The following is a 27,771-nucleotide window of genomic DNA, read 5'->3' on the forward strand; positions in this document are numbered from 1 at the left end:
GACTGCTTGGCTGTGAACTTCACTTAGGAGGTGATGAATTAAGTTCTTTCTCTAAGTGGATCCATTTTGGTCATGTCTGAGCAAAAGCAGGTACCCTCACAAAACTCTAAGTGGCTCTGAGGTCTTCCTTACAGAGTATATTCCCCCCATTCTGCTGCACTGATGACCACATTCGTATTACCTTGCTCTCCTACAACCTGAAAAGTATCTAAAGATTTATCTTCCTTAGCTCTTCTGCCAATGTGAGCCAACTACTATATGTTCCTCAAAAGGAACAGATTCATCTGGGTGGAAAATAGCAAATAAATGGGAAGAGGCCCCAAATGACAAGTTTACTAGGAACTAAAATGCCAAATATTAAAATGCACACAACTGGAAGTTATAACAGTAAGGGAAGAAGAGGAAAGCACTACATATTTAATACAGAAGAAAACTGTTTTTTACAAAAAGAGAGTCATGGATAGAGAAGAGGTAAGACATATTTTCTCATTTTGAAAGACAAAACATTTTCACATATGCCTTCACACACACACACACACACACACACACACACACACACAAAACAACAACAACACACAAGACAGTTATATAAATATCACCAAAAAATAAAATTACCTTTTGGGCAATAAGAAAATATTGATTTACTGAATTAAATATTCCACCAGCACTCCACTTCAAACAACCGAAATCCCAGATAAATAAATTTATAAGTAAATTTATACTAGTACACTTAGCAAGGAAAGAACTTCATCGTGACTGCGTATTAGAATTAGAAAATAATAATATACATCATGTTTACAATATGGTCTTATGTTTGGTATTATTAAAAGTTACCCTTCTGTTTAAAGCATCTGGGATAGACAATAATTAAAGTGATAAAATCACTAGTCTTATCAAAGCAACTTCACACTATCAATAACATATAACAGCCTAGTACCATATACCAATAGCCTTGGGTAGGAGAGTAAAGAATCTCATATGTCATAAAATGTTTTCATTGTCAGAATTTTGCTAGTTTCTCAGTAAATCATTTTAAATATTGCATGTACTGTTTTCTTCTGCCCTCTCCAGCAGGCCCAACTGCTGTGAAAGTCCATTTTAACAGAAAGAGCCTGCCTAACCAGAGAAAAAGTATTTTTTTTCAGTTGCAGAGAAACAAGCACTAATAACAGTTACATAAGTACGTGTAAAGTGTGGTATGGCCAGAGTAAATGGAATATACTAGTATGTACACAACATTCTTCACACCACATCCCCATCTCCATCGTCATCATCATCATTGTCACTGTCCTTGTCATTATCATCATCATCATGATGTCACCATAACCAACCACATCACTGCAACATTGGAACCATTTTTCTCTTCCTCCCTCTCCCTCTCTCTTAGACTTTCTTACCTCTCTCCCTCCTGGTACTGCCTCCAGTCTTTTCAGGTTCAAACCCTGAAAGAAAACAAAATAAAAATAATATATTATTGTTGGCAGAGAACTTATAATTAGTACTAGTGCCAAACTTTTGAAGTAAAAGAAATAACTCACTTAACAAAGAAGATCTGAGTGTAGATGAGTATCTCACACATATGCCAACATCTGTACCTGCATAAGTCTTCAAAGGTGGTACCGATGAACTAGTATTTCCTGCTAAATCTTAAGATCAGTAGTAAAAGCACAATATAAGCATTTGTTTTAGTAATGATTGCTCATGCCTTGCTGAGATGACAATCTAAAAGCTGCTGTTTAAACTGAAGTGGTGCATGTAGGACAAGCTAGGATAGTAAGCTCTTACTCTCTGCACTGGGTCTGGCACATTTGGCACACGAGTAAGAAAGATAAAAGCAGCAGCATCCCTGACAGCACTGGTCATCACCTAGGAAACATTCAGGATACTATCTCCTGACAAAGGACCTGTCTCCCTCTTCTGTTATCATAACTGCTTTCTATGCTAAGAATTCCCAGTGAACATGATGCTTCATTTAAATGGAAGAAGAGTTCATCTTTTTCTCAGCAAGCCTATCGTAAACAGTGCTTATGGCACCAGAGTCTCTCTCTCTCTCTCTCTCAAAATTGCTATTCAAACAAAACTCTCAGGAAACACCTATACAGATCTCTAGAGCTCTTTCTCTGTGTATTTCCCGCTACGTGTTTCTGTGATCTCACCCACAAATTCTAGCTGCCTTGGTCTCTCTAAACTCAGATCTTTGTCTCCTCAACTACAAATCTAAAGACTCTGGTATTCTGTGCACCATAATCCAAAAACTGTCTCCAGGTAGAAACCCAGGTACTGTAAGGCTCTCTTTCTCTTTTCTTAAGTGTTATGCACTTTCTTGTGTGCTTTTTAATGATAATTGTTTTATAAGTTTTGTCCAGTTTTCTAATCATTACAGCAGACAGCAAGTCTTATAGATAGTACTCCATCAATAGAAGCAGAAGTCAAAGTAAGTACTTTACATGTATTTTTTTCAAAGGAGAAAATTAAAGCTTATAAAATTTAAATTATGTCAGCTGAGTACCAGAACTAGTAAGTACAACAGCAAAATTTAAACAATGTCTTAAAAGCCTGGACACCAAGCTCATTCATTCATCCTTAGCCAGGGTTCTTTAAATTCATAGCAGTGTAAATGTTATGTGTGTTTTATACTTATGGACACAAATTAATGATAACATGAAACTTATGAATGAGTCATGATGTTTCTTCAAGGAAATAGTGATTAAGAGAGCGGGGTGTCAGGACTTTGAGGGAAAAAAAAAAGCATACCCACTTGGATGAAGAGGGGCTGAAAGGTAAGCTTGCCAGGGTAATATATTGTCTGAATTATATAAAGAGTTTGGTCATAATTTGAGCACTAAATTATTGAAAAACCAATCTTTAAGTTGAAGAGCTGAGTCAGAGAATCTGAGGACAGGAATTTGGGAGCCATGTGGGCAAAGAATAATGACCTAAGAGGATTCTCCACATGCTAACAGGGCCTCAGGCAAGAATTTATCTCAATGGAGAAGTCAAATGATCTAGGATGTAATGAGATTCACTAAGAAGTGCTGAGGTGCGACCTGGAAGATGTGAAACCCTCACCGATGGCAGAAATTACTCTGAGCATTAGAGTAAGACTAAGCTTCTAGTTGGAAGGTCAGCTGGCTTGAGTGGGGAAAGCTGCTGGGGGAAGTACAGTCTGTGACTGAGAGCTTCTACTAGGAAAACAACAGCTCTCATGATTTTTGGTGGCCCTTACAGATAGTAATTTGGTTAACTTGCTTTGAAAGATTAGACTATCACATCAACCCAATTAACTAAGCAGTAACAGTAAGACAAGGAGTATTTTCAAAAGAAATATTAATTTCAAAGGAACCCAGTCTTTTCCTTGTGTTAATTTATATATATGCCACACAATTTTCACATTTTTGAAATGAAAAAAAAATTGGTGTTTTAATATTTTGTGTAATATCCATTAAAATAAGTATTGAAATAATTCTGAAGAAAATGATTGTATAATTATATTCAATGAGACAATCTGATTCTCAGAAAGACTTGAAGTTGACAAGAACAGTAAAATTATTTATTCTATATAATAAAAGGCTAATATGCAAATCAACCAAACAGAGGCATGACTGGTCACTATGACATGCACTGACCACCAGGGGGAAGATGATTAAGTCAGGAACTGCCCCTTGGTGGTCAGTGCGCTCCCACAGGGGGAGTGCCACTTAGCCAGAAGCTGGGCTCATGGCTGGTGAGCACAGCGGCGGTGGCGGGAGCCTCTCCTGCCTCTGGGGCATCGCTAAGGCTGTCCGACTGCCACGGGGAGCAGGCCTAAGCTGTCAGTCAGACATCCCCTGAGGGCTCCCAGACTGTGAGAGGGCACAGGCCAGGCTGAGGGACACCCCCCCCCCCCGAGTGCACGAATTTCATGCACCGGGCCTCTAGTGGATATATAAATATGTATGTATACTGGTTGACTATTAAAATTAAGGTTTACAAAATTTTAACTGATATAAACTCCCACTTCATTATTCTTAAATATTTAAGAATACAATATTTATCTAGCAAGTCTTGAGAAAATCATGTTTAAAACTACTCTGGAGGATATGGTGGAGGAAAATGTATTTTCCTTGCTATACATATTTTCTCACTAGAGAATATAAATGGTTTGTGTGGAATGAAATTAAGCACATGGGACCAAACAAAAATGCTATAATTTGTAGGTGAAAAAAATTACACCAAAGCAAATGTTCTACAGTGTGCTAAATTAAAATGGTTAAATAAGGCATAAGGGGAAAAAGCTATCAACTGGAAAAAAAAATTAATGATCTGCCATGACTCTCTTGCAGTATAGCATTCAGGCATGTATGTGAACACCCCTGGTAACTAGGCCAGGGTATGAGATCATGTCTGTGTAAAGTATGTATGATGTAAAATATTCTCTTTTGTAATTACTACATTCTCTATCTTGCCAAATTGCTATCATGCCATAAAGATTTCCCCTGCTTCCTTGTAAACCAAAAGTCAGAAACATAGTATCCAATGCCTCTAGATTTGGTTGATTTGCTTGTCCAATATGAAAAACTATAGAATGAATAGATGGAATAGATATTTCATTTCCAGTACTGTGGAGATTTCATTGTGATAATTTTTCTTAACTGTAGAAGGTAGTCATGATTTAACTGGATAAAACCAAAATTTCACTATGTAATGTTTTACATCCAGCCTTAGCTATGGAGGCATAAGAAAAAAATAGAAGGAACTTTAAATAATTTGTAGTTTGACCTCTTACGCTGACTGATGTGGGGCTTACATCAGGAATTGAATTTACAAATGGTAGATTAGGGGCTCGAACTTTGATCAGTGGGTCTTCAATCCAAGACTATCTTTCTTTTATCAAATTGTTTTAGTCGCTCTGTTATAAACCACTAGAAGCCCAGTGCACAAATTCGTGCACCTTGAAAGGAACTGTGGGCCACGAGGCTGCGGTGGGCACAGGGGCGGGTCTCAGCCTACCCTCTGCGCCCCCCACTCTGGCCCCTCCACTGTGGCCCCCGGCAGCCCCGCTCCCATGCGCTGATGGCACTGGTCCCGCTTGCACCCGCTGACAGTGCGGAGCAATTGGGGCTGGTGCCAGCAGCGGGTGTGAGCAGGGCCAGTGCCATCAGCAGGCGCGAGTAGCGGCTGCTGCCCCAATTGCTGCTCAGGAGCAGGGGGAGGTGGAGAAGCCCTCAGGGGTGATTGGGGCTGGTGCCAGGTGCCAGCAGTGGGTGCAAGCGGTGTCTCTGACGCTGGCAGTGGGTGCAAGCACCCACTGGCAGGACTGTGGTGCATGGGAGCAAAGAATCTTCAGTAACCACCAGAGGCTTGCCCCGATGACAATGACTGGTGCCCCACCTTGGTCTGGTGCCCCCGCTCACCTGCTTCACCATCACACCACGGCCAATGCCCGCCATGTTTGTGCATGCCCCCTGTGGTCAGTGCATGTCATAGTGACCAGTTGTTCGGTTGTTCCGCCATTTGGTCTATTTGCATATTAGCCTTTTATTATATAGGACTAGAGGCCCGGTGCACAAAAATTTGTGCACTCGGGGGGGAAGAGGGGGTCCCTCAGCCCGGCCTGTGCCCTCTCGCAGTCTGGGACCCCTCGGGAGATAATGACCTGCTGGCTTAGGCCTGCTCCTGAGTGGCAGAGGGCAAGCCCAATCCCTAGGTGCAGCCCCTGGTCGGGCTCAGAGCAGGGCTGATTGGGGAGTTGGGGCGCCGCCCCCTGTCATGCACAGAGCAGGGCGGATTGGGAGGTTGCGATGCCACCCTCAGTCACGCTCAGGGTATGGCTGATTGGGGGGTTGGGGCACCGCCCCCTGTCACACTCAAGGCAGGGTCAATGGGGAGGTTGTGGCATCACCCCCTGTGATGCACAGAGCAGGGCCAATCAGGGGGTTGGGGCGCTGCCCCCTGTCACTCACAGAGCAGGGCCCATCAGGGGGTTGGGGCACTGCCCCCTGTCACTCACAGAGCAGGGCCAATCAGGGGGTTGGGGCACTGCCCCCCCCCCTCATCACGCACAGAGCAGGGCCCATCAGGGGGTTGGGGAGCTCCCCCCTGTCACACACAGAGCAGGGCCCATCAGGGGGTTGGGGAGCTCCCCCCTGTCACGCACAGAGTAGGGCCGATAGGGGAGTTAGGGCACCGCCCCCTGTCACCCACAGAGCAGGGCCAATCAGGGGGTTGGGGCACCCCCACTGTCACACTCAGGGCAGGGCCGATGGGGAGGTTATGGCTCTACCCCGTCACACACAGAGCAGGGCCCGTGGGGGGGGGGGTTGGGGCACCACCCCCTGTCACACACAGAGCAGGGCCGATCAGGGGGTTGGGATGCCACACCCTGTCACACACAGAGCCGCAGGGCGATCAGGGGGTTTGGGCGCTGCCCCCTGTCATGCTGATCTGGTGCCAGGAGGCCTCGTGGCTCCGCTGATCCCTGTGCTGGGAGGCATATTACCCTTTTACTATATAGGATAGAGGCCTGGGGGCTGGCTGGTTTGCCCTGAAGGGTGTCCTGGATCAGGGTGGGGGTCCCCACTGGGGTGCCTGGCCAGCCTGGATGAGGGGATGATGGCTGTTTGCAGCTGGTCACACACCCTTCAGGGTGGGGGTCCCCACTGGGGTGCCTGGCCAGTCTGGGTGAGGGGCTGAGGGCTGCTTTCAGGCTAGGGGTTTTGACTGAAGCTCCCAACCACTCCTTTTTTTCTTTTTTTTTTTTCTTCTGGGCCAGCTTTAGCTCTGGCTCTAGCTCTGAGGCTTCCGCTGCTGGTTTGTTTGCCGTTCTATAATCGAAACAATGTATAACTTCAGCTCTGAGATCCCAGCCGGCTATATTTGTTAGAATGTTTCAAACTGCCAGCTCAGAGTCCGGCAAGTCAGGCGGGGAACGTTGGAATCTGCAGTCACTGGAGCAAGGAAGCCTCATGTTCGCTTCCAGCTGCCTGGCTGCCGGCCGCCATCTTGGCTGACAGTTAATTTGCATAAGGATACGCTGATTAGCCAATCGGAAGGGTAGCGGTCGTACGCTAATTACCATTTTTCTCTTTTATTAGTGTAGATTGTCTTACAAGCTACATAACTTTTGGCGTATTCCTTAACCATTTTATGCCCTAGGTTTCTTACCTGTAGAATTGAGATAATCCACTAAGTGGGAGAATCTATATAAAACACAGCTCAGTGCCTAGTTCAAAGCTAATCCAAATATGCACCAAATTTTATTGGTAGCTTAAGATGTTGCTGCTTTTGTGATATTATTTTTAAAAAAGACTAATTATTACAACAGTTATAAAAATAACTAGTATTTTTGGGTAGTTCTCTATGTGTTAAGTACATCTCCAAGTGTTTTACCTGGATTAATTCAATTCTTACAATAATCTTATTACATATTAAAATCAAATAGTTCTTCCCACACTGAGCTAAAATTAAAATTATCTTTTAATTGTTCTGCTCTATCTGTTTTTGAACCTATTTCTTTAGGCAAATTAAGACATGCCATCTTAGTTCTTGCTATTGTAAGATCATTTTGTAGCTCCAGTATAGGGCCTAAAAGAATGACTAGAGTGTAAAATGCTTCTGCTTCTTACTACTACATTTCGTCTTAAACAGGGGTGCCATTTGGAGTAGAAATGATGAGGGCAGTGTTCAGCTCTAGACTTTGGTTTACCTATCAGGAAAATGATGTGGGGGTGGGAGGATATAGAGATAAATATTTAAAATTTAATATCTGTGGTATGTTTTAACTTAAAAACATACAGACTGGTTCTCTTACTGGTATTTTCTATCTCGGATGGCTTCTCAGTGAGACTGATGAAACTACTCAAGAATTTAAAAAAATTCCAACAAGGTTAAACACAATTTGATACACCCATTGTCAACCTTACTCGGTTCCTAAATTCTGCTTTCCTTACCTGGGATATCTACTTTTTCATCTACCATCTTGCTGCACAGACTTTAAATTCGGTGTCAAGTTTCTATTACATTTTGTTGATAAAAAATATTTAGCTGTATACAGTATTTGTATTTCTAACATCAGCCCTACTTTGGATTTTTTTGTGAGTTAGTTTAAGATTTGTGACCAGGCATAGGTTTAGAAAATAAACTTAGAAATTCAGAAACTCCGCAGCTGCTAAACCTACCTAAAAACTATAATAATTCACTATTACTTATAATTTCTAGTTTACCTTTAAAGTTAAACATAGTTTAAATATTTTTGAGGGTCCTTTATCTATTTTTTAGTCATTATATTGGAAAATATTTTATTTTCTTATACTATGTTGAAATAATGTCACAGAGAGATCTGTAGTGTACCTGTTTGAAAATTGTAGAGTTCATCAAGATCTAGGCTAAAATCTATCAAAGACAAAAGACAAACAAACAAACAAGCAAAAAACAGCCAAATGAAAAAATTTATCAAACTTTGTTTTCAAAGTTATTCTAATCATCTTTGAACCTCTATACCATGATATCTGTAATCTATTCACTGAAAGTTTTGAAATGCTCTTTATCTCCCTTTTCAAAAACCAAAATATGTCACTATTTTTAGATACTCTACCATTTTTCATAGTGAAATTTCTAAAAGTTCTTGCATTTTAAATATAAAAAATCATACCACATTTCCTAATATCATAACTACACAAAAAATGAAAAATCATACCACATTTCCTAAGTAATATCATAACTACACCATGAGATACATTTTTTTAGCCCTGAATATTGCTTTTATTTATTTTTTAATTAAATCTTTATTGTTGAAAATATTACATATGTCCCCTTTTTTTTCCATTGACCTCTTCTAGCCCACCACTGCCCCCCGCCCCAATCCTTTACCCCCTATTGTCCATGTCCATGGGTTATGCATATAGCATACAAGTTCTTTGGTTGATCTCTTCCCACCCACCCACCCCCTCCACCTAAATGCACATAAATACATATAATAAAAATAGTGTACAATTGTTGATTTGTTGCTAGATGATAGGCACTATGCTAAGCCCTTTACACGCTTATTTTTTATCCCTCACAATGACACGGTGTTGCAGGTGTTGTATTGATTCCTATTTTTGTCACAGTACTTGAGGCAAAGAGAGGTCAATTGACTTGCTCAAGTAGACACAGCTAGAAGGAGGTAGAGTTGAGTATTGAATCCAGAATATCTGATTACAGAGCTTCTTTTGCAGCCACTACACACACTACTTCCAAAAGTAACTATTACTTTGTTTCATTTGTATTGAGATGGCTATCTAATATGAACTAGATTAATACGTGTCTAATGAATTAATGATTGAGTAACCTATTAGATGAGAAAGCCTATTTCCAGCATTCTATTAAAGTTCACCTAAACCATATCATTTTTACTGAAGAAGTAAAGGTGAATTAAATTCTTGCTTTTGAATTCATTTAAGATTTGGAAATAAATGTGGAGAAAAATAAATAGGATTGGATTCCCAGAGTTCCTGATTTATTGGGAAAAATATATAATTCAATTGAAATATTTCCCATGGCATACAAAGATTAAAAGAAAATTAATGTAAGAATATGGGCACAAATACATTTCATAGAGTTTGTCTGTGATTATTGTTACTCTAGGCTAACTAAAGTATTAATCAAGTAGAGCACTTCCATGCCTCCAGTTCTCTAGCAGTTCTCATCGTGGTGAACTGTGTAAATTAAACTCCTGTTCCAAGGACTCGCATTCTCATATTTTATGAGCTTTGATACGATGGAGTTCATCTTAAAACTGGAGTATTTCCCGTGTTTCTAAAGCTCATAGCTGGGAGGTCATTTGTGACGAAGGTGTCGATCCATTTCAGACGTGAGACTAATCAACAACACAGCACTTCTACTAAGACTTTATATAATATTATTTTTGACAACCTGTACTTGTTAATCTAATTCTTACATAGAAAGTTACAGACCCAGTTTCAGAAGACAAGTAACCTTAACTATGTCAATAAAAGGTATATTGCTTTAGAATTCTCTCATGGTGGCAAACATCAGTCCAATGACAAATTTAAACAAACATGACAGGCATAGTACCTACTGTATGGATTGTGGCATCGTGAAATATTTGAAAAAGTATTCCTTAGTTACATTAGGCTAATTAAATCATTAATCTGTCTAGTACTGCTGTCTCTTATAGTCTTACCATGAAATCTCAAGATAAAAAATACACTAAACTAGTTCAAGAGAGAAGATTAATAACTAGAATGTGGTTATCTATCAATCAATCTGTCTGTCTGCCTATAACTTCAACCCCATATCTTTCTATAAACTCCACCCTCAACATCCATTACAAAATCTGGCTCTCTTGCAAGTCCATGGTCATGTGAGGCATCCTTCTACCATAGGCTTTGGATGAGGTGCTAACCGCAGCTGGACTCTCATCACCTAGATATCCGCATGACCAACTCCAATAGCTCCTCAAGTTTTTGCCTACTTATCTACTCAGTGAGGTCTACTTCTATCACCTCTTTAATGGCATAGTCTACTTCACCTCTAGGGACACTTGAAACCTTTTAACATACTGTATAAATGTGCTATTATTGTGCATTATCTATCTATCCACACTTGGACTTACGTGCCACAAAGACAGGGGTCTCTAATGAATTATCCCAATTGCACCAGTACTGCCTGGAGCATGGTAAATGTTAAATCAGTATTTAAATGTTTCTCTTGATGAATGGAACATTTACTTTTCTTTTTTTTCTGGTATTAATTTTATTCTATTTTCTGTATACCTTTAAGTATATAAAGGTTTATTTCCACAGGCTTCAGAAAATAGGTAGTAGTCAAAGGAGAATCTCTCTTTCCGCCCAAAGAAAATTGCACGTTTTGGTATGTGTTGTCCTAGAGGGGAAAACTGAAGTTTCCATTAGCAATGCTGTGCAAGATTGTTACAGAAGACCTAACACCAGCTTGCAGTGGAGGTCTTAGGCCTTTGTTTAGGGGCCCAGACAGAAGACAAAAGCTGTTGAGTGTAACGGGGCAAAGGAGACAGTGAGGATGGGTAACAGGCACCAAGCATGGAGAAGGAATACCAGATTACTTGGAATGGTGTGGGGTTTTTTTGGTTTTTTTTTTGTTTTTTTTTCCTTTTTAAGTCATCTTTGTGGAAGGTGCTGGACAAGAATCCCAGAAAAAGAAAGCATCCAAGATTCCTTTAGCTGGCTTGGGTGCAGGGCACTGCTACAGCAGCTGGCACAGGAGAATCTACTATGCCAGGTTCAGGCGGAGCCAGGATGAATGCAGAATTAAAGGAGTGCTTAGAGGAAACAGTTTGGCTTGGAATGCTAGATGGCCAAGCATCAGCCTTTGGTCCAGTGCAACCCTGGCCTCACTTGTCAACGGTGAAAAATTCGTCTGTTTAGAAGAACCAGCTGGAATCACACCAGCTTCTGCTACCTTCATGCACATTGCTTGGAAAAGATTAATTTGTGTGAACTTTCTGATATGTTAATTCCTGGGGACTGCTTTATTCTTCCCAGAAGGCTGCTTGCTGGTGGAATAATCCCCACAGGCTAAAAGCTAGGACACACCAGTCCTGGTCGGCAGTTCCTTAGGAACGGGTTGGCGTGTGGTTGAGCTCAGAGGAAAAAGCTGCATCTTCCTGTAGATGATGAACTGACTTGCTATCCTACACCAACCTCGGCCTGAGGTATGCTTCAGCGAAGGCAGGCAGCTGTGTTTCTCAAAGCACAGAAGCAGTTCTAAGAGCAGAAAGGTAGAGGGAATCTAGAAAAGATCTGCCCTGTTAAAGAGTCATCCTAAGGTGTGAGGGAGAGGGCAATGAACCCAGTGACCCTTCCCTTAGCCAGCAATTTCTGTCACTGCTGTGACGAGCCTCTTCCCATTCAGTAGGCTCTTGTGCTGCTCAGAGATGGAGGGCTCATTAAAGTCCCTGCCTCTGCAGGAATTTGGACATTCATCTCAAGATTTGGCACTGACTATCTCACACGCTAGGGAATTCTTGCCCAGGTAAACGTGACAGCCATCTGTTTTGTTGATGGAAATCCCTGGCACTTTTCCCATTACCTGAACTCTGTCATCTCTATTATTGATTATCTCCATGATGCCCACTGCATCATAGAACACCAGACAGTTTCTTATAGTTGTCTAATATAATGGAGTTAATTTTGCTCTTAATTTGCAATGCCATATTAACACACTTGTTTATATAAGCCACTTGGTTCAGCTCTGTGCCAACAATTACCAGGTTGGAAATGTTCTCCTGATGTTCCACTCTCTGCTCTTGCCCTCCAGTTTAAGGCAGAGCTGGCTCCTTCTTTGTGGCTGTGTTAGGGGATGGGCTGACTCCTGGTTTAGGTAAGAGAATAGCTTGGGGCCACCTCGTACTGGACCACTCTGAGCCTCCAGGGCAGGGTTCCTGTGAGTCTCCATGTCATCAGGTACATGGTTCAGGGCATGTGTGATGCTCTCCCTGATTAATCTGCTCAAACAGTGCTGAGTATGAAGTGGAGACATCTGACCTTGAACTAGTAGGGTAGGCTTTGGTGGGGGAGGTGGGCTTGGCAGGAAAGGGGGTGGGATTTGATCCAGTGGAGGGTCCAGATGGCAAGCCACTCAGTTCTTTTGTCACGGGCCCCATTTTGCTCCAGGCCAGAACCACCGTATGGAACTCTTTTATCGTAAGCCTGCAGCTCTATCCACATACTCAAGTACGTTTTGAGCAGTCCACATGCTCTTATCCATATCTTTGTACTCCTTGAGGACTTGGTTTGTATAAAACATGGCAGCATCATTCATTTCTTTCACTTAAGGAACAGGCTTGGGAGCCATACCACCCAGCCCAGGGCTTGGATACTTTCGCTGGCAGCTTGACAGGTAATTGAACAACTTGCTGCCTTGGTTCTCCTCTGGAAAAGTTATCACTTCTTGGATCTGCTCTGAGATGGGAGCCAACAAATAAGGAAGCTGATTATCTGTTGGCTGCTGACACTGAGAGGCTATAACCAAGAGAGCTCACTCCAACTTCAGCCCTGTATGCACCATCTCCGCCTGTGACTGCACGTCTCCTCCAATCTCTTTCCTGATCTTCAGGTAGTCTGTCACAGGACAAGCTGGCTGTGAGTCGAATGCTTCCACGTAGGGAACAGACCCTGCTTTTGGAGCACTGTCTCCAGACCCACAGTGCATTCCAGAGGCATGGGATACACTGCCTCCAGGCAGCCCAAAGCCCTCTCCAATCTTTCTACCAGATTTTGCATGTCAGCCATAATGCACCACTTGCTTGGGCCCGCGAAAAGCCACTCTCCTCCATGTATCTGAAGAGTTTTTCCCAATCTGTGCTGCATTAATTTATATTTGTAAACTGTACAAGTGGTTCTGGCTTTAGCAATTATCGGATAAATAAATTCATTTATTCGCATTAAACAAATCATTGAAAATCTAAAATTTCATTTGTAACTTTAAGAGTTTCAGCATTTTCTTATCACACTGTTTTTTTGACAACTGCAAAGAAAGTGTGCCATGCTTTTCTATTAAACGCCTAAGCAGTAATCACTCACAAAGCCTTTTATAAGGCCAAGATTGTTGATTTCAGAATATCCCTTAGAATATATTCTCAACTGGACAGTGTCCTCTTTCTATTAAGATGACAGTAATTATTTCAGGATAAAAAAACTAACATGTGCAAGTTTAGAAATAAAAACTGAGTTCAATTAAAATAAATAACATGGATTACAAGAATCTATTACAATACCTAATTATTCAGTTTTATCATAACTTTAACATCTTTAAAAGGTTTGGTTCCAAAAGACTGAATGATAGAGTTACATAGGATTATATACCTACAATGAATTCTAAGTGCTATTCAACGGGTTTCTGATACTGAGCCTGCTGATTCCTTCTTGTTAAGTAGATCTCAGTGAAAATCCAAGAGAAGCTAAGCAATGCTTCTATTTAACCCTTCCTTTCTCCCTGAATGGACCACACTCTGTTCATCCTCTTTCCTGTGTTGCAAACACCTCTCCACTCATGGTAGTCTGCATTAAGATGTATTTTCATTGATCAGGTTTGCTATTATTTGCAGAAATCTCAACATCTCATTTCCTCATAGTTCCCTTTAAGTAATGACCCCTTATGAATTATACTAGTGACCCAGTACATGGATTCATGCACATTGAAAGAAATTAGTTAGAAGAAATATTTTAATATTGCTATTTGCCCTTTCTCTATAATAGAAGTGTCAACCAAATTCATGATCGACAATGACAGATCGAAACACACGTGTACAGTGAGAGCTTTATATGTATTATGGTGCATGTGCAAGTCAACTTAGCCTTTTATAGATATAGAATAAACTTGCTTAATTAGACCTGCTTTCTGATTTAGCTAAACTTTTTCCAGCCCAGTGAAGCACCCCAACTTCTCTTTCAGGTAATTGTCTGCAACACACCAGTATATATCAACACAAAACAGATTATTATCGTAGATCATGCAGGGAGAACAAAGGGTAAAATATTTAACTGCAGCAATGTTTGACTATTTCTTGGGTAGTGAGAAAACCTGAAGTCATTTTCAAGGTCCACCATTTCTTACTTCTTTTCAGTTGGGTCAGGTTTTTAAGCTTTCTAAATCTCCATTTTCTGGCTAATGAAAAAAAAATAGGATTCTACCAAGTCTCCTATCTACCTACTCCAGGACTTCTGTGAGGATCAAATGACGTGAGGCACGGGAAAATGCTTCACAAACATTTGGTTAAAGTGTGAAATGTTTGCACCTGGCTAAAAAGCAAGTCATGTTCCTAGGCTGAAGAAACTGCAAGGAGACTAGAGGGAGCTGGACCTTGCTACATGACGTCATTACCCGGAGCCCACAGCCACCATTTCTGGGCTGGGCTGTGGGCCACATTTTGTGCCATGGGGTCTCGGCAGGCAGCGTTGGCTGTGATTTGGTGGGCTATTACTCTGGGGTGGTAGTGGGGCCTGTGTCCCACTTGGGAGAAGCTGAGTGTTGCTTTGTGGGTGCCAGATCTGTGGTGCCATTTCTCTGTAAATTGCCAGTGTGCATCACAGCAGCTCCTGCGTTGAGCATCTGCCCCCTGGTGGCCAGTGTGTGTCATAGCAACTGGTCGGATGAACACTTAGCTTATTAGCCTTTTATATATATAGATTGCTAAAGGGGCTTAGCACAATGCTTACAACTCGTTACTTATTACCAAGAATGGGTGTCTTACTTTACTTATTAGGTGCATCTCTTAATGCTGACTTTATTTTTATTTTATTTATTTTTATTTTTTGCTGTGTCTGCAGGTTCTCTGGCCAAGAGTCCCTGTAAACTACCTCTGTGTTCTTTGCTTCACTGGAGTGATCAGAAGAATTTATGTGCTGCTTGCTTCTGTAAATTGGAGTTTACTTTTTGGAAAAAAAAGTAAAAAGGAACCACCACTGTATAAAAGCACAGATTCTATTTTATCCAATGTTCACCACAATTAAACGTCATTGAGTGTTGCTACAGCTCAAGGGCTTTAACTATTTTTTCATTTCACAGTGACTATGTGGGTGACACGTCCATGAACATCATCCTGTGCCAGACTCTCTCTGAGGCTCTGGTGCTAACACATTTGATCACACATATTTTTACACAAGGAGATTTGGGTAATTTCTGGTAGTTTACCTAGTGAAGTTTAAGGAATTCTTAATACATTAGATTTGAGTGATTAGAAGGACCATCATTCTTATAATGAGAACCATTAGTCCATATAGTTAAATGAAACTGCCCAAAGATACAGAATTAAATACTTTGAATAAAGGTTTTCCATGTTAAGAGGTGCCTCAAGCACATAACTGGTAATATTTTCTAAGATGGCTTATTATTTCCCGCAAAGTTTTTATTGAGTCTGTATTGCTAAGAATGCCTCTCAGATGTCACTGAGAGTTTCTACTTATAATAACTAACAAAAGTGCTCAAAGGCTTGTGGAGCTTTTCCCTATTAATCTAAACTTTATTCAAACTAGTCAGACTCATGGAGATCTTCAATCACCTGAGCCTACCATTTTCTTATGCAGTTTTCCTCTAATTTCCTTCTGTTTCACCTTAGAATCCAAGGCTCATGATAATCATCAGGATGATACACAAACCTATCCACTTCCTTCCTCTGTTGTACTTCCTCAGCAAATCCTAGACTCTGGATATCAACTGCATGAGGCATAGCTGAACCTAGTAATTTACAGTGAATTGCTGGAGAAAAATGAAGAGTTGTGCTTAAATGTATAATTACGAAAGGACTTTTAGAGACAGGACAGGAAGTTTTAGGGAAAAGGGAGGTCTACAGGAGAGGAATGCATATGTGATGTGAAGGAGATAGCTGCAAGGCACCAGAATGCTTATCTTACTATCACAGAGGATAAAGAGATGTTATAAGAGGAAGGCATATATTCACAGAGGATAGAGAAATGTTGCAAGATGAGGGGAAGAGAAAAAGGGGGACACCAGGTGGGCTTTGACCTTTGAAACTAATACTCTGTAGAAGAATGACCAATTAGGAAAGCATGGGGGTCATAAATTAAGGAAGGGTCCAATAAGAAAGAGTCATGAAGAGACAAAGAGCTACAGCCTTCATAAACCTGGAGACAAAGAGACTCAAAACAAAATTTAGATTTTTCCCATTTTAGAGAGAACAAGCTTTTCCCATTTGGGAATCCCAGGGGGTTCCCCTTTAGGGAGCATTTCCCAGGGAGAGTTTGTATCCGTTTCCAATAAACTACACATTTTTATTTAAAATATTTTAGTCTTCTGACCAATAGTCCGGCACTGGGACATTCCTGACCCTCTGGACCTAAGCAGCCATTTTTGTCCTGAAGAGCCAGCCCTTTCCAACAGTCTCCAGGCAAACAATACAGCCACACCCAGACTATACCCTGAGTAGTACAAAGAACACAAAAAATCTGAATAGCCCCAAAGAGTCCTCAACTGGGTTGAAGAGAGGCCGTTCAGTCCCAGAAAGTGATACAGCACCCTATCTACCTATAGCTCTGTCAGAAACAGCCACTTGAGAGATAAAGATTGACAGCAGGCAGACAGGCTAAGTGGGCAGATTGGTCCCACCTGCTTGCAGTCAAGGCTGTGAAGATAGACACAAATAGAGGAGTGGGGGATCACTTGGAACTTCAACACAGTGCTGATTACCTAACAGGAAACTAAGAAGTGGCAGACAGAACAGAAGAGTGAGGTCTTAAACACATGGGGCATTAAAACTCAGTTGAAACAAATGACACTTCACTTATTTTATTTTTATCTTTTATTTTAAAAAAACATTTTTCTTTATTTTGTTTGTTTTTTTATTTTTATTTCATTTTTCACATTTTTTTCATTTTATTTTTTATTTTATCTTATTTATTTATCTATTTATTTATTTATTTTATTACATTTTTTCTTTGTTTTCTTCTTATCCACTCATTCCCTTTCTATCTCCTCTATACTGAACCAAGGTCCTCCCCATATTCATTCAATTCCTTAACCTTACTAACTGTATATAAGTTCTGCCTCTACAGATTCTGTTTCCCCCCCTTTTTTTTCTGGGTGTTTGTTGTTTGCATTTTTTGGTTTATCTGTTTTTTCTGTGGTGTTTTTCCCCCATATATATTTTTTCTCTTCCTTTTTCTTCTTGTTCTTTCCTCTATTACCTTTTTTTTTTCTTTTCTTGATATCATTTTTGCCTTCTTTTCTCTCTCCTAATTTTCTTTTCTCTGGTGGACACTTATATTGGGGTTTTCAGTATTGTGAGTTCATTTGTGTTTTGTTTCCTTTGTGTTGTGCCTTGTCAAATTGTATTTTATGCTGTTCAGTCAACGTGGTAGAGAGTGAGCCACATAACCAGACACCGTGAGAAGAGACTCCATCCACAGATGGGACAATAACATTCAAGACCCAACTACACCAAGAGAACGCGAATATACCAAGTAGGGGCATTGCTCGATTACCCATCCCTGAAGACCAGAGAGACTGCACCACTGGGTCCCACAAAACATCTACTATGTAAGAAAAACTCAAAAAATCTGGGTGGCATAGCAGTTTGATCTAATACATAGAAACAATCTCAAAGGAACAGCAAAACAGGGGAAAAAAAGAAACAAACCCCATACAAAAGAAATGGAGAAGTCACCAGAAAAGCAAATAAATGAAATGGAGGCAAGCAATTTGTCAGAGAAAGAATTCAGAAGAATGGTTATAAGGACACTGAAAAATATGGAAGACCAATTCAACATGGGTAAGAATCAAGAGGAAATGAAGAATGGCATAGCTGCAATAAAGAACACAATGGAAAGTTTCAACAGCAGACTAGAAGCAGCTGAGGACCATGTCAGCGAGTTAGAGGACAAGGTAGAAAAACACCTACACACAACAGCAACTGGAAAGAAAACTTAAAAAGCAGGAGGAGAGCCTAAGGGAGCTTTGGGACAACACAAAAGAAAACAACATCTGCATAATAGGGGTGCCAGAAGGAGAGGAATTAAAGCAAAGGTTAGAAAACCTCTTTGAAGAAATAATAACAGAAAAATTCCCTGATGTTGGGAAGAAAAAAGCCACATAAGTACAAAAAGCACACAGAGTCCCAAATAAGATGAACCTAAAAAGACCAACACCAAGACACATCATAATTAAATTGACAAACACCAACAACAAAATAAGAATCTTAAAGGCTACCAGAGAGAGACAGAAAGTTACCTACAAGGGATCTCCCATTAGACTATCAACTGATTTCTCAACAGAAACACATCAGGCCATAAGGGAATGAAATGAAATATACAAAGTGATGCAAAGCAAGTGACTGAATCCAAAAATATTATACCCAGCAAGGCTATCATTCAAAATTGAATATGAAATCAGGAGCTTCACAGACAAAAAAAAAGGGCTGAGGTAGTTTATTACCACCAAACCAGCAATGCAAGAAATGCTAAAGGGACTGCTGTAAAAAGAATAAATGGAAACAAAAAAAGGAACACAGACATAAAGAATAAAAATGGTGACAAACAAATACCTATCAATAATAACCTTAAACATAAATGGATTAAATGCTCCAATCAAAAGACATAGGATAGCTGAATGGATAAGAAAACATGACCCTATATTTGCTGTTTACAAGAGACCCACCTCAGAAAAAGGACTCACACAGACTGATAGTGAAGGGATGGGAAAAAAATTCAGGCAGAAAGGATATATGCACCCCTATGTTCATAGCAGCACAATTTACAATAGCTAAGATTTGGAAACAGCATAAGTGCCCATAAGCAGATGAGTGAATTAAAAAACTGTGGTACATCAACACAATGGAATACTATGCTGCAGTAAAAAAGAAGGAATTCTTACCATTTGCAACAGCATGGATGGACCTGGAGAGCATTATGCTAAGCGAAATAAGCCAGTCAGAGAAAGATAAATATCACATGATCTCACTCATATGTGGGATATAATGAACAACATCAACTGATGAACAAAAATAGAGCCAGAGTCATAGAAGCATCAAACACACTGTCCAACCTAAGAGGGAAGGCAGGGGAGGAGTGGGGAGGATTAGAGACCAATCAAAGGACTTGTATGCATGCATATGAGCATAGAAGTAGAGGGTGAATGCATGTACTGGGGGGTGGGAGCGGCTGGAGAGAGATAAATAGGGGACAAGCGAGACTTATGTGATACTTTAAACAATAAAGAATTTAAATTAAAAAATAAAAATATATAAAATATTTTAGTTCCCGAATTTATTCTTCAAACTTCGTAGCACATGAATCCACAAGGGAAAGTCGGCTCGACAAATCCCACGTCACAATTACAATATTTGAAAACTGCTCTCATCATGCCCTCAAAGTCTTAATTCTTCCTACTTTAAAAAGTTTATACAGCTGCTTGCTTCTTATAATTATCTTCCCACCATCATTATAAGATCAATCAAATGATTATATCCTTGCCATTCAAATCTCAGTTTAAATTTATTGTCAGAAGCCTTCCCTGAACACTGAATCTAAAATAGACATCAGGTTGCTTACTGTTATTTCACCCAATTCTGATGTTCTGCTTAAGACTTACCAATTAAAACTATTTTTCTCATGTATTTATTATTTTATGTACTGACTATTTCATCTCACTAGAATGTGAAGTCCATGACAACAAGTGGCATTTGTTTTGTAAAATTGTATTTCCCCAGTACTTAGAACAGGGTGTGGTACTTAGTAGGTGCCAAACAAATACTTGTTGAGTAAATAGAATGAATAAGCCTCTATAACTATTCTGCTTTTTATAAACATGTTTTTTTGTTTTGTTTTTTTTGTTTTGTTTAATATATTTTATTGATTTTTTACAGAGAGGCAGGGAGAGGGATAGAGAGTTAGAAACATTGATGAGAGAGAAACATCAATCAGCTGCCTCCTGCACACCCCCTACTGGGGATATGCCCGCAACCAAGGTACATGCTCATGCTCAGGAATCAAACCTGGGACCCTTCAGTCTGCAGGCCAATGCTCTATCCATTGAGCCAAACCGGTTAGAGCTATAAACATGGTTTTAACATGATATTTGCAATTCAAATTCATTCAGAAGAAAAATTAATTGAACTAATTGATCCCCTTCTTTCACTGAGTTTAGGCAAATAACCTAAACCTCTGAGATCACATTTTTTTTCCCAGGAAAATTAGAAAATTAAACTGGATAGTGTTTTAGTTCTAAGTTACTGAAATTTTTCTTTTCTTTGAGAAAACTATATTTTATACTTCTCAATTTTAATATTTGAGTTTTGTTTTCTAATCAATTTCAACTCAGGAGTTGTGGCCTTTCCCTAGATTAAATCTGTGTCTCAGTGCTTTTCTTTAAAAATTTCCCCCAACTATTTTAAGAGCTTTCCAAAAATATTAAACAAGTACACTTAATAACTTTTACCTTGTAAATTGGCATAACTTTCAGCATATCTATGCAAAGTGTCCACTTTTAAATATGGTGCTGTTAAGGTACAACTAAATATTGTCTGAAAAACTCTATTGGAGGCTCCAACTTAAACAAATAAATCAGATTGTATCAAAATCCACTGCTGGAGATCTTACTTTATTAAATATGTTTATTTCTGTCATTATTAATTTCTAGTAACAGCAAAACGGAACAGAAAAATAAATGCATAGTCTCAGACTGCAAGCCAGAAAACCCACCATAGCTTAAATTTTCATCTCAGAGATCAGTGTTCCATAATGTAGTTTAATGTCCTCTCAAACTCAAAGACCTACCTGAAAATAAAATGACAATTTCCATTTCCCCTTAGTGTCTACTCTAATTTAACTGAATTTTCCTCATGAATTTTTGGAAATTGGATCTCTCTTGGAAATGTATGGACATTAAGAAGAGAATGTTACAACTATTTGGGCTATATTTTATTCTCCCAATCTGATAATAACATAACATCTTTGAAAAGCCAGGTGATACAGATTTCCATTCAAACTAGTCCAGTGATTTGTGATAGTGAAAAGAAATGAATTAAATAAGTTACATGGCTACTTTTGGCAAGGATTAGCCAGGCAGGATGTACGTTTGGGAAAATATATTTTGAAATTAAATACGGTGTGTTAGTTAACTCTAATGATATTGGCCCCTGCTTTATTCAGCTTGAATGTGTAGCCATGGAAACGGTAGGCACTGTTCCTCATGAAATAAGCAATCTGACCACAGCTGGAAGGTCTAGGGACATTTGTATGGCAGAGAACCTGTCAGACATAGTATTCTATAGTCTCAAAGATTTAAAACCACATTGTAGCTTTGCTAACCAGGGGTTTGCAAATCTGTGAGAAACTTTGGAATTCCCTAGGGACTCCCTTCTTATCCCTCCTGCCTCACCACCACAGAGGGTACTGTTTACAGTAAAGAGGAAGGAGAGGTGGAGTCTTAATGCAGCAGTGTCTGTGTTAGCACATGCTATTCTGTTGATAGTCATTTAACCAACCCTCCTTCACCTCTCTTTTATTTTCTGGCTTATTCAGTCATTCAACATATTTTGAGTGCCTACTACTATGTGCTGGGACAAAACATACAAGGTATAGTCCTTATGGTGCATATAATTTTTTAAAATATGTAATGTTACATAAAGATTTATAGAATATGGCATTAAAAACAGCTTAATAAGTCATTTTGCCCATCTTCATTTTATTTGTGAGGAAATTGAGGTTGAGAGATAGGAGATATTATTTTTCAAGATTACAGTTAGTGAAGATCCATAGTATACAGGGGTAAGCAAATGTAGTTCACAGCTGTGAGTTTATACTTGTGTCACTTATTAATTATTATAGTACTGATTTGTATTATTTCCATACAAATGACTGTAAACCCACTTTTGCAGACCCTGAATAGGATGCCAGTATTTGTTCTACTTCTTCACATATCCATAAAGATAATTATCTATTCACTTCTGCTTTTTAAAATGCCTCTTTCCTCTTATTCTTTCGCTGTGTTCTGGTTATTCTTTTTCTGCAACGTAGATGGCCCGGTTGAGAGAGTTACACTTTTCAGTTTGCCCTTTTCTGACTCACCTTCAACTTCAGCTCCTTTAATTGTTGTCTGACACCATAGGAACAATCTTGGCTGCAAAGGAGGCCAGGTGAATCCCCAGGGTTTACTGCTCTGAGCTTCATTTCTCTTCTGTTGCTAACTGTGAGACCATTTGGCAACGGAAGACTTTGAGCCTTAAGATAATTAGTTCTTCCTCCAAATGGCATGGTTTTTAAGGAGGAAAGTATGCAACATTTGTTCCAAAACCCAAATCTATCATTTGAACAACATGACCCAGTTTAGGGGCTCTCTGATATTTTCGAAAATAGCTAACATGAATAATATTCTCAATAAAGTTGTCTCCTACGTTTTACTTCTGAATCATTTTTAATACCGCCCCAAACACATCTTGCCCTAATTGAAGAGAAACTAAAAAAAAAAAAAACTCGATGGAAAAGTATAACTTACTACCACTTTAGTATAAAATAAAAACTTAAAGTGAATGAAGAATGATTAACACTTTAATTATAGACTTTATATAGAGTAATTTCATTTTTATAGACATGAGTACACTTTGCACCTAGCACTTAGAATAAATTACTACATATTGAACCTCTAGGTATTTTGCTAACATTTTAACACAATGATACTAATGTAGAAAGCTATATTCAAATATTAATTCCAAGACAATGAGTAAAAAATTCATTATGATTGGGTGAAAGATCATTTATAATTTCTATACATATTTGTGACTCACCCTCGCTGGCCTGGTCACCCCTGACTGCCCCCCCTTCTAGCCAGGTCACCCCATGCAGCTTACTGTTCAGTCATTTGGTCATCCCTCATTGCCCCCCTGCCAGCCTGGTCGCCCCATGCAGCCTACTGTTCGGTTGTCCAGCTGGTTGTTTCAGTCGTGATGGCCTATGGCTTTTTATAAGTATGGACTAGAGCAGTGGTCGGCAAACTGCGGCTTGCGAGCCACATGCGGCTCTTTGGCCCCTTAAGTGTGGCTCTTCCACAAAATACCACATGCGGGCATGCACATACAGTGCGATTGAAACTTCGTGGCCCATGCGCAGAAGTCAGTTTTCAGCCTGGGCAAGTCTATTTTGAAGAAGTGCTGTTAGAAGAAGTGGGGGGTGTCAGTAGGTCAGGTGACCGGAGACTCAGCGCAGGCGGGCCATGGGATACACAGCACGGGGGAGGTGCACGTGATTCATGCAGGAGTTGAATGAGCCAATCAGTCAGCAGTCTCATTGTGCAGTGGTTAGTACTAGTCATGTCCACAAATCGCATGCGGGTGACAAAAGTACCTACTCAAGCATAAAGTTACCTATATTTTTCCAACCAGCTGCAAATCCTACAGGTATTTTTGTCATCAATTTAAGAATTGTAATCCTTTTGTATTGGTGGCTTTATCATTATAAAATGAAACATTTTTTAGGTGCCCTGTTTGACATGGCTACAAAGAAGAAGCAAAGAAGAATGGAAGATGAAAACCGTGAATTTAAAGTTGAATTTAAAGTTGAATGTACCTACCTATATAGTTTAAGTTTAAAAAATTTGGTTCTCAAAAGAAATTTCAATCATTGTACTGTTGATATTTGGCTCTGTTGACTAATGAGTTTGCCGACCACTGGACTAGAGGCCCGTTGCACAAAGAGATTCGTGCAATAGGCCTTCCTTTCCCCTGGCTGCTGGCACCAGTTTTTTTCTCCGGCACCTGGGACCCAGGCTTTTGCTCCAGCCGGAGCCTTCAGTCTTCGCTCCACCACTTCCTGCCTACATATGTAAATTAACCGCCATCTTTTTGGGTTAATTTGCATACTCTCCTATTGGCTGGTGAGTGTAGCAGAGGGACAGTCAATTTACATGTTTGTCTATTATTAGATAAGATATTATGATAATGTAAATATGATAATTTCTTCCATTATTATCATACTAGAGGCCCAGTACATGAAATTAGTGCACTAGGGGAGTGTCTCTCAACCCAGCCTTCACCCTCTCCAATCTGGGACCCCTCAGGGGATGTCCGACTGCTGGTTTAGGCCCGATCCATGTGGGACCTAAACCAGCAGTTGGACATTCCTCTCACAATATGGGACTGCTGGCTCCCAACCGTTTACCTGCCTGCCTGCCTGATTGCCCCTAATTGCTTCTGCCTGCCAGCCTGATCACCCCGTAATCACTCCCCTGCCAGCCTGGTCCCCCCCAACTGTCCTCCCCTGCTGGCCTGGTCACCCCTAACTGCCCTCTCCTACAGGCCTGGTCGCCCCTAACTGCCCTCTCCTGCCAGCCATCTTGTGGCTGTGGGCGCTGCTATCTTTGAGGCAGGGCAGTCAATTAGCATATTCCCTCCTTATTGGCTGTGGGTGCCTTCATCTTTGCAACTGCAGAAGGGTCAATTAGCATATTCCCTCTTTATTAGATAGGCTTAATTAGATAGGAAAAATATATATTCCTGTGTCACATTGTAGTACATCTAAGTATACAATGTTGTGTATTCACAGCTCTGCATCTGTTCCCTATAAATGAGAACATCATTGTACTATCTTTGCCATAGAAATATTTAAGGACAATAGAACTAAGTGTCACTATCAACTGGCATTTTAAAAATTCTTTTTAAAGGGAATTAATATTCCCTTTTCTTACTCTTTCTTAATCCTTTAAACACTTATTAAAGCATTTACCATGTCCTACTCTCTATGTGAAATATCTATGTGCATCCCTCTCAACAACTATGGCCTTGGGTTTACCAAAGCACTATACTTTTTATTTTTTAACAGTGTGGTAGAGAACAGGCAAACAAGCTTTAATAAATGTGTGTTCCTAGTTATATCTAACCATCTTGATTTGTCTTTACAATGAGGGATGAAATTTTGAAGAAAAATTTGAAAATCCAGGCTTAGATCATTAGGATTCTCCTTCTACTGATAAGACCATTATTTGGTGTTCTTTCTGGCATCAAGTTGTATATTTTTATTCAAAGGTCCTGCTGTATTCCACTGTCTTCACATATTGGCACTGGAAACTCTATAGGAGAGAGTTTACATGTAGGTCTAATATTGCTCTTTAGACGGACCTGTGCAGGAGCGGACCATGGTCTGTGCCTGAAAACTTGGCTTTTGTTTTCTGCACTGATAAGGCTGCTTTGCATGCCTGGGGCACTGAATTCACTAAACCATCCTGATTTAAGGTGAACATCTGTTTTCCTTCTGGGAATCAGGAACTTCTATGATTGTGGCTGATCACACAGGCAGAGAGGTGCCTGTACGACCAGTTCCAACAGAGACCTTGGACTGAGAGTCTAGCAGGCTTTTCTGGGCAGAAACACTGCATACATGTTTCTGTATTTAGCTGCTGGAGGCAGGAGCACGTTCTGTGTGGCATCCCCTGAGAAGGAGGACTTTCCATCCTGAGCCTGGATTCCTCCACGCTCTGCCACTGTGTTTTTCCCCTTGCTGGTCCTGTTGGGCATCCTTTCACCATAATAAATCATAGCCATGAGGACAACTGCCTCTGAGTTCAGTGAGTCCTTCCAGCAAATTACCAAACATTCCTGGGAGTCATGACAAAGGGAAGAACTAATTAGATACTGGCTTGTTACTTCTCTTAGCATCCTTCTTCGAGTCACTAGGATATTCTCGTTTACGAAAAATGAATAACCCAGTGTTATACCAAAAAGAAAAAAAAGTAATTGTCCCCTATACCTCCTAATACTTCATTCTTCTATCAGCAATTCCTACTTGTTCACAACACTGGCATCATTTAAGCATGGCTTTGTCTAGTTAAAAGATGAGAGAGTGAAAGAAAACATAATTAAAATGTGTCTTTCTAAAGATGAAGCTGTATTGTCAAAGATATTGGGGAGATAATACAGAAGAAAGGAAACATTACTAGGTTTCATAATCCAGTTACCATCCTGCTATTTCCCATGCATGAGACCTTAGGGAAATTTAACCTCATTGGAAATCAATTCTGAATGTGTAACATGGGATAATAAGACTTCTCTGCCACTCTTATAGGGATGCTGAGAAGATGAAATAAGCTAAAGTGTGTTAAATACAGCTAAACATTATTACATTTAATTAGGATGTATTCTCGCTATAATTCATTATTTTAGGCTTAAAACTGAAAAAAGAATCAGGAAGAAGTGGTTCCATTCCATTCTGACTTCCATATACAGAGCTAGAACTACACAGGCCTATGCCTTCATTTTGAGGAAAGCAAGAAAGACTTAAGAGATTTGAAAAAGAGTCAAGATTAAATAGTAGCTGCTCAAGGGTAAAAAAAAACAAATTATGAATAATTCTTTTTCTTAAATGCACCAGCAAGCCTCCAGAACTCATCTATTTAAACAACAAAAAAGTTTGATAATAACATGCAAGTATCTCGTTAATACACTTTCAAATATTCATTGTGAACCAGGCACTAAACTGTCAATTGCATCACATCCCTTATCTCATGCAATCCTATATTGTGCCTCAGAGATTAGGTATTATTATTATCACAAATTTGCAGATGAAGCATTAAAAACTATGAACTATTATGACGTGTCCATATGGATGGTGAGAACCCAGCAGAGTAGGTGTAGCACACCTACTATGTGTAGGTATATTGTGTTGTAGCATAATTCCTCTTGAATAACACCATAGCATTTTCCTATTCCTCTGCTTTGGCTAGAAACACAAAACTTTATGAGTTTATATTTCATTTGAATGTAACTATTCATGACATAGCTAGATATCATTTTTTCATTTAAAAATAACATATTTTTCATAATATAAATGTTAGCATTATTTGATATCTCCTTATAGTCTAATAGAATATTGAACTGGGCCTAATGAAATCATTGTTTATTTCTGGGATTTTGCCTTGCAAGTTTGCCTGATCAATTTACATAAATTAGGGTGTATCCAAAAACAAAATCAAAGTCCAACATGAGAGGCATGTAATATTGTGGTAAATCCTACCAGAGATTATATTTGTGGATTTTCTTTTCCTCTTCTTTAGTGAGAGAGATAACAAAAGAATCATCTCAAAGTTACTGAAGATAAAATGTCTTGATGAGTCCAGTTTGCACTTGTATGAAAACTTGGGAAATAGCTTATTTATGTTTTGAGGACTAAAATGATAACAATAACCTGCTTGGCTTTTAGATATGGGTTAGCTCAAGAAAAGGAGCAAAGTGCCTTGATGATGCACATTTATGTGTGATCCAAACCAGTACTCCAGGGACCTCCTGGTGCCAGAGAGATGGCTGTGTAGGTACTG

General features: G+C 39.8%; 1 protein-coding gene and 1 pseudogene across 2 annotated transcripts in view; both read right to left on the reverse strand.

The window, feature by feature from the left end:
• CCSER1 (coiled-coil serine rich protein 1) overlaps positions 1-27,771 on the reverse strand; it is a 1,176,231-nt gene that overhangs the window by 367,754 nt on the left and 780,706 nt on the right. For both annotated transcript variants that reach the window (XM_070392710.1, XM_070392707.1), the window contains one exon: positions 1,398-1,442. In XM_070392710.1, the coding sequence (XP_070248811.1) occupies positions 1,398-1,442 (45 nt within the window). The remainder of the gene's footprint in view (positions 1-1,397; positions 1,443-27,771) is intronic.
• Positions 11,824-13,250, reverse strand: LOC139006593 (adenylyl cyclase-associated protein 1-like; annotated as a pseudogene).

This window comes from Myotis yumanensis, unplaced genomic scaffold (assembly GCF_028538775.1).
Source record: "Myotis yumanensis isolate MYYU_CA2020_CCGP unplaced genomic scaffold, mMyoYum1.0.hap1 SCAF_1, whole genome shotgun sequence".
Classification (NCBI taxonomy): Eukaryota; Metazoa; Chordata; class Mammalia; order Chiroptera; family Vespertilionidae; genus Myotis; species Myotis yumanensis.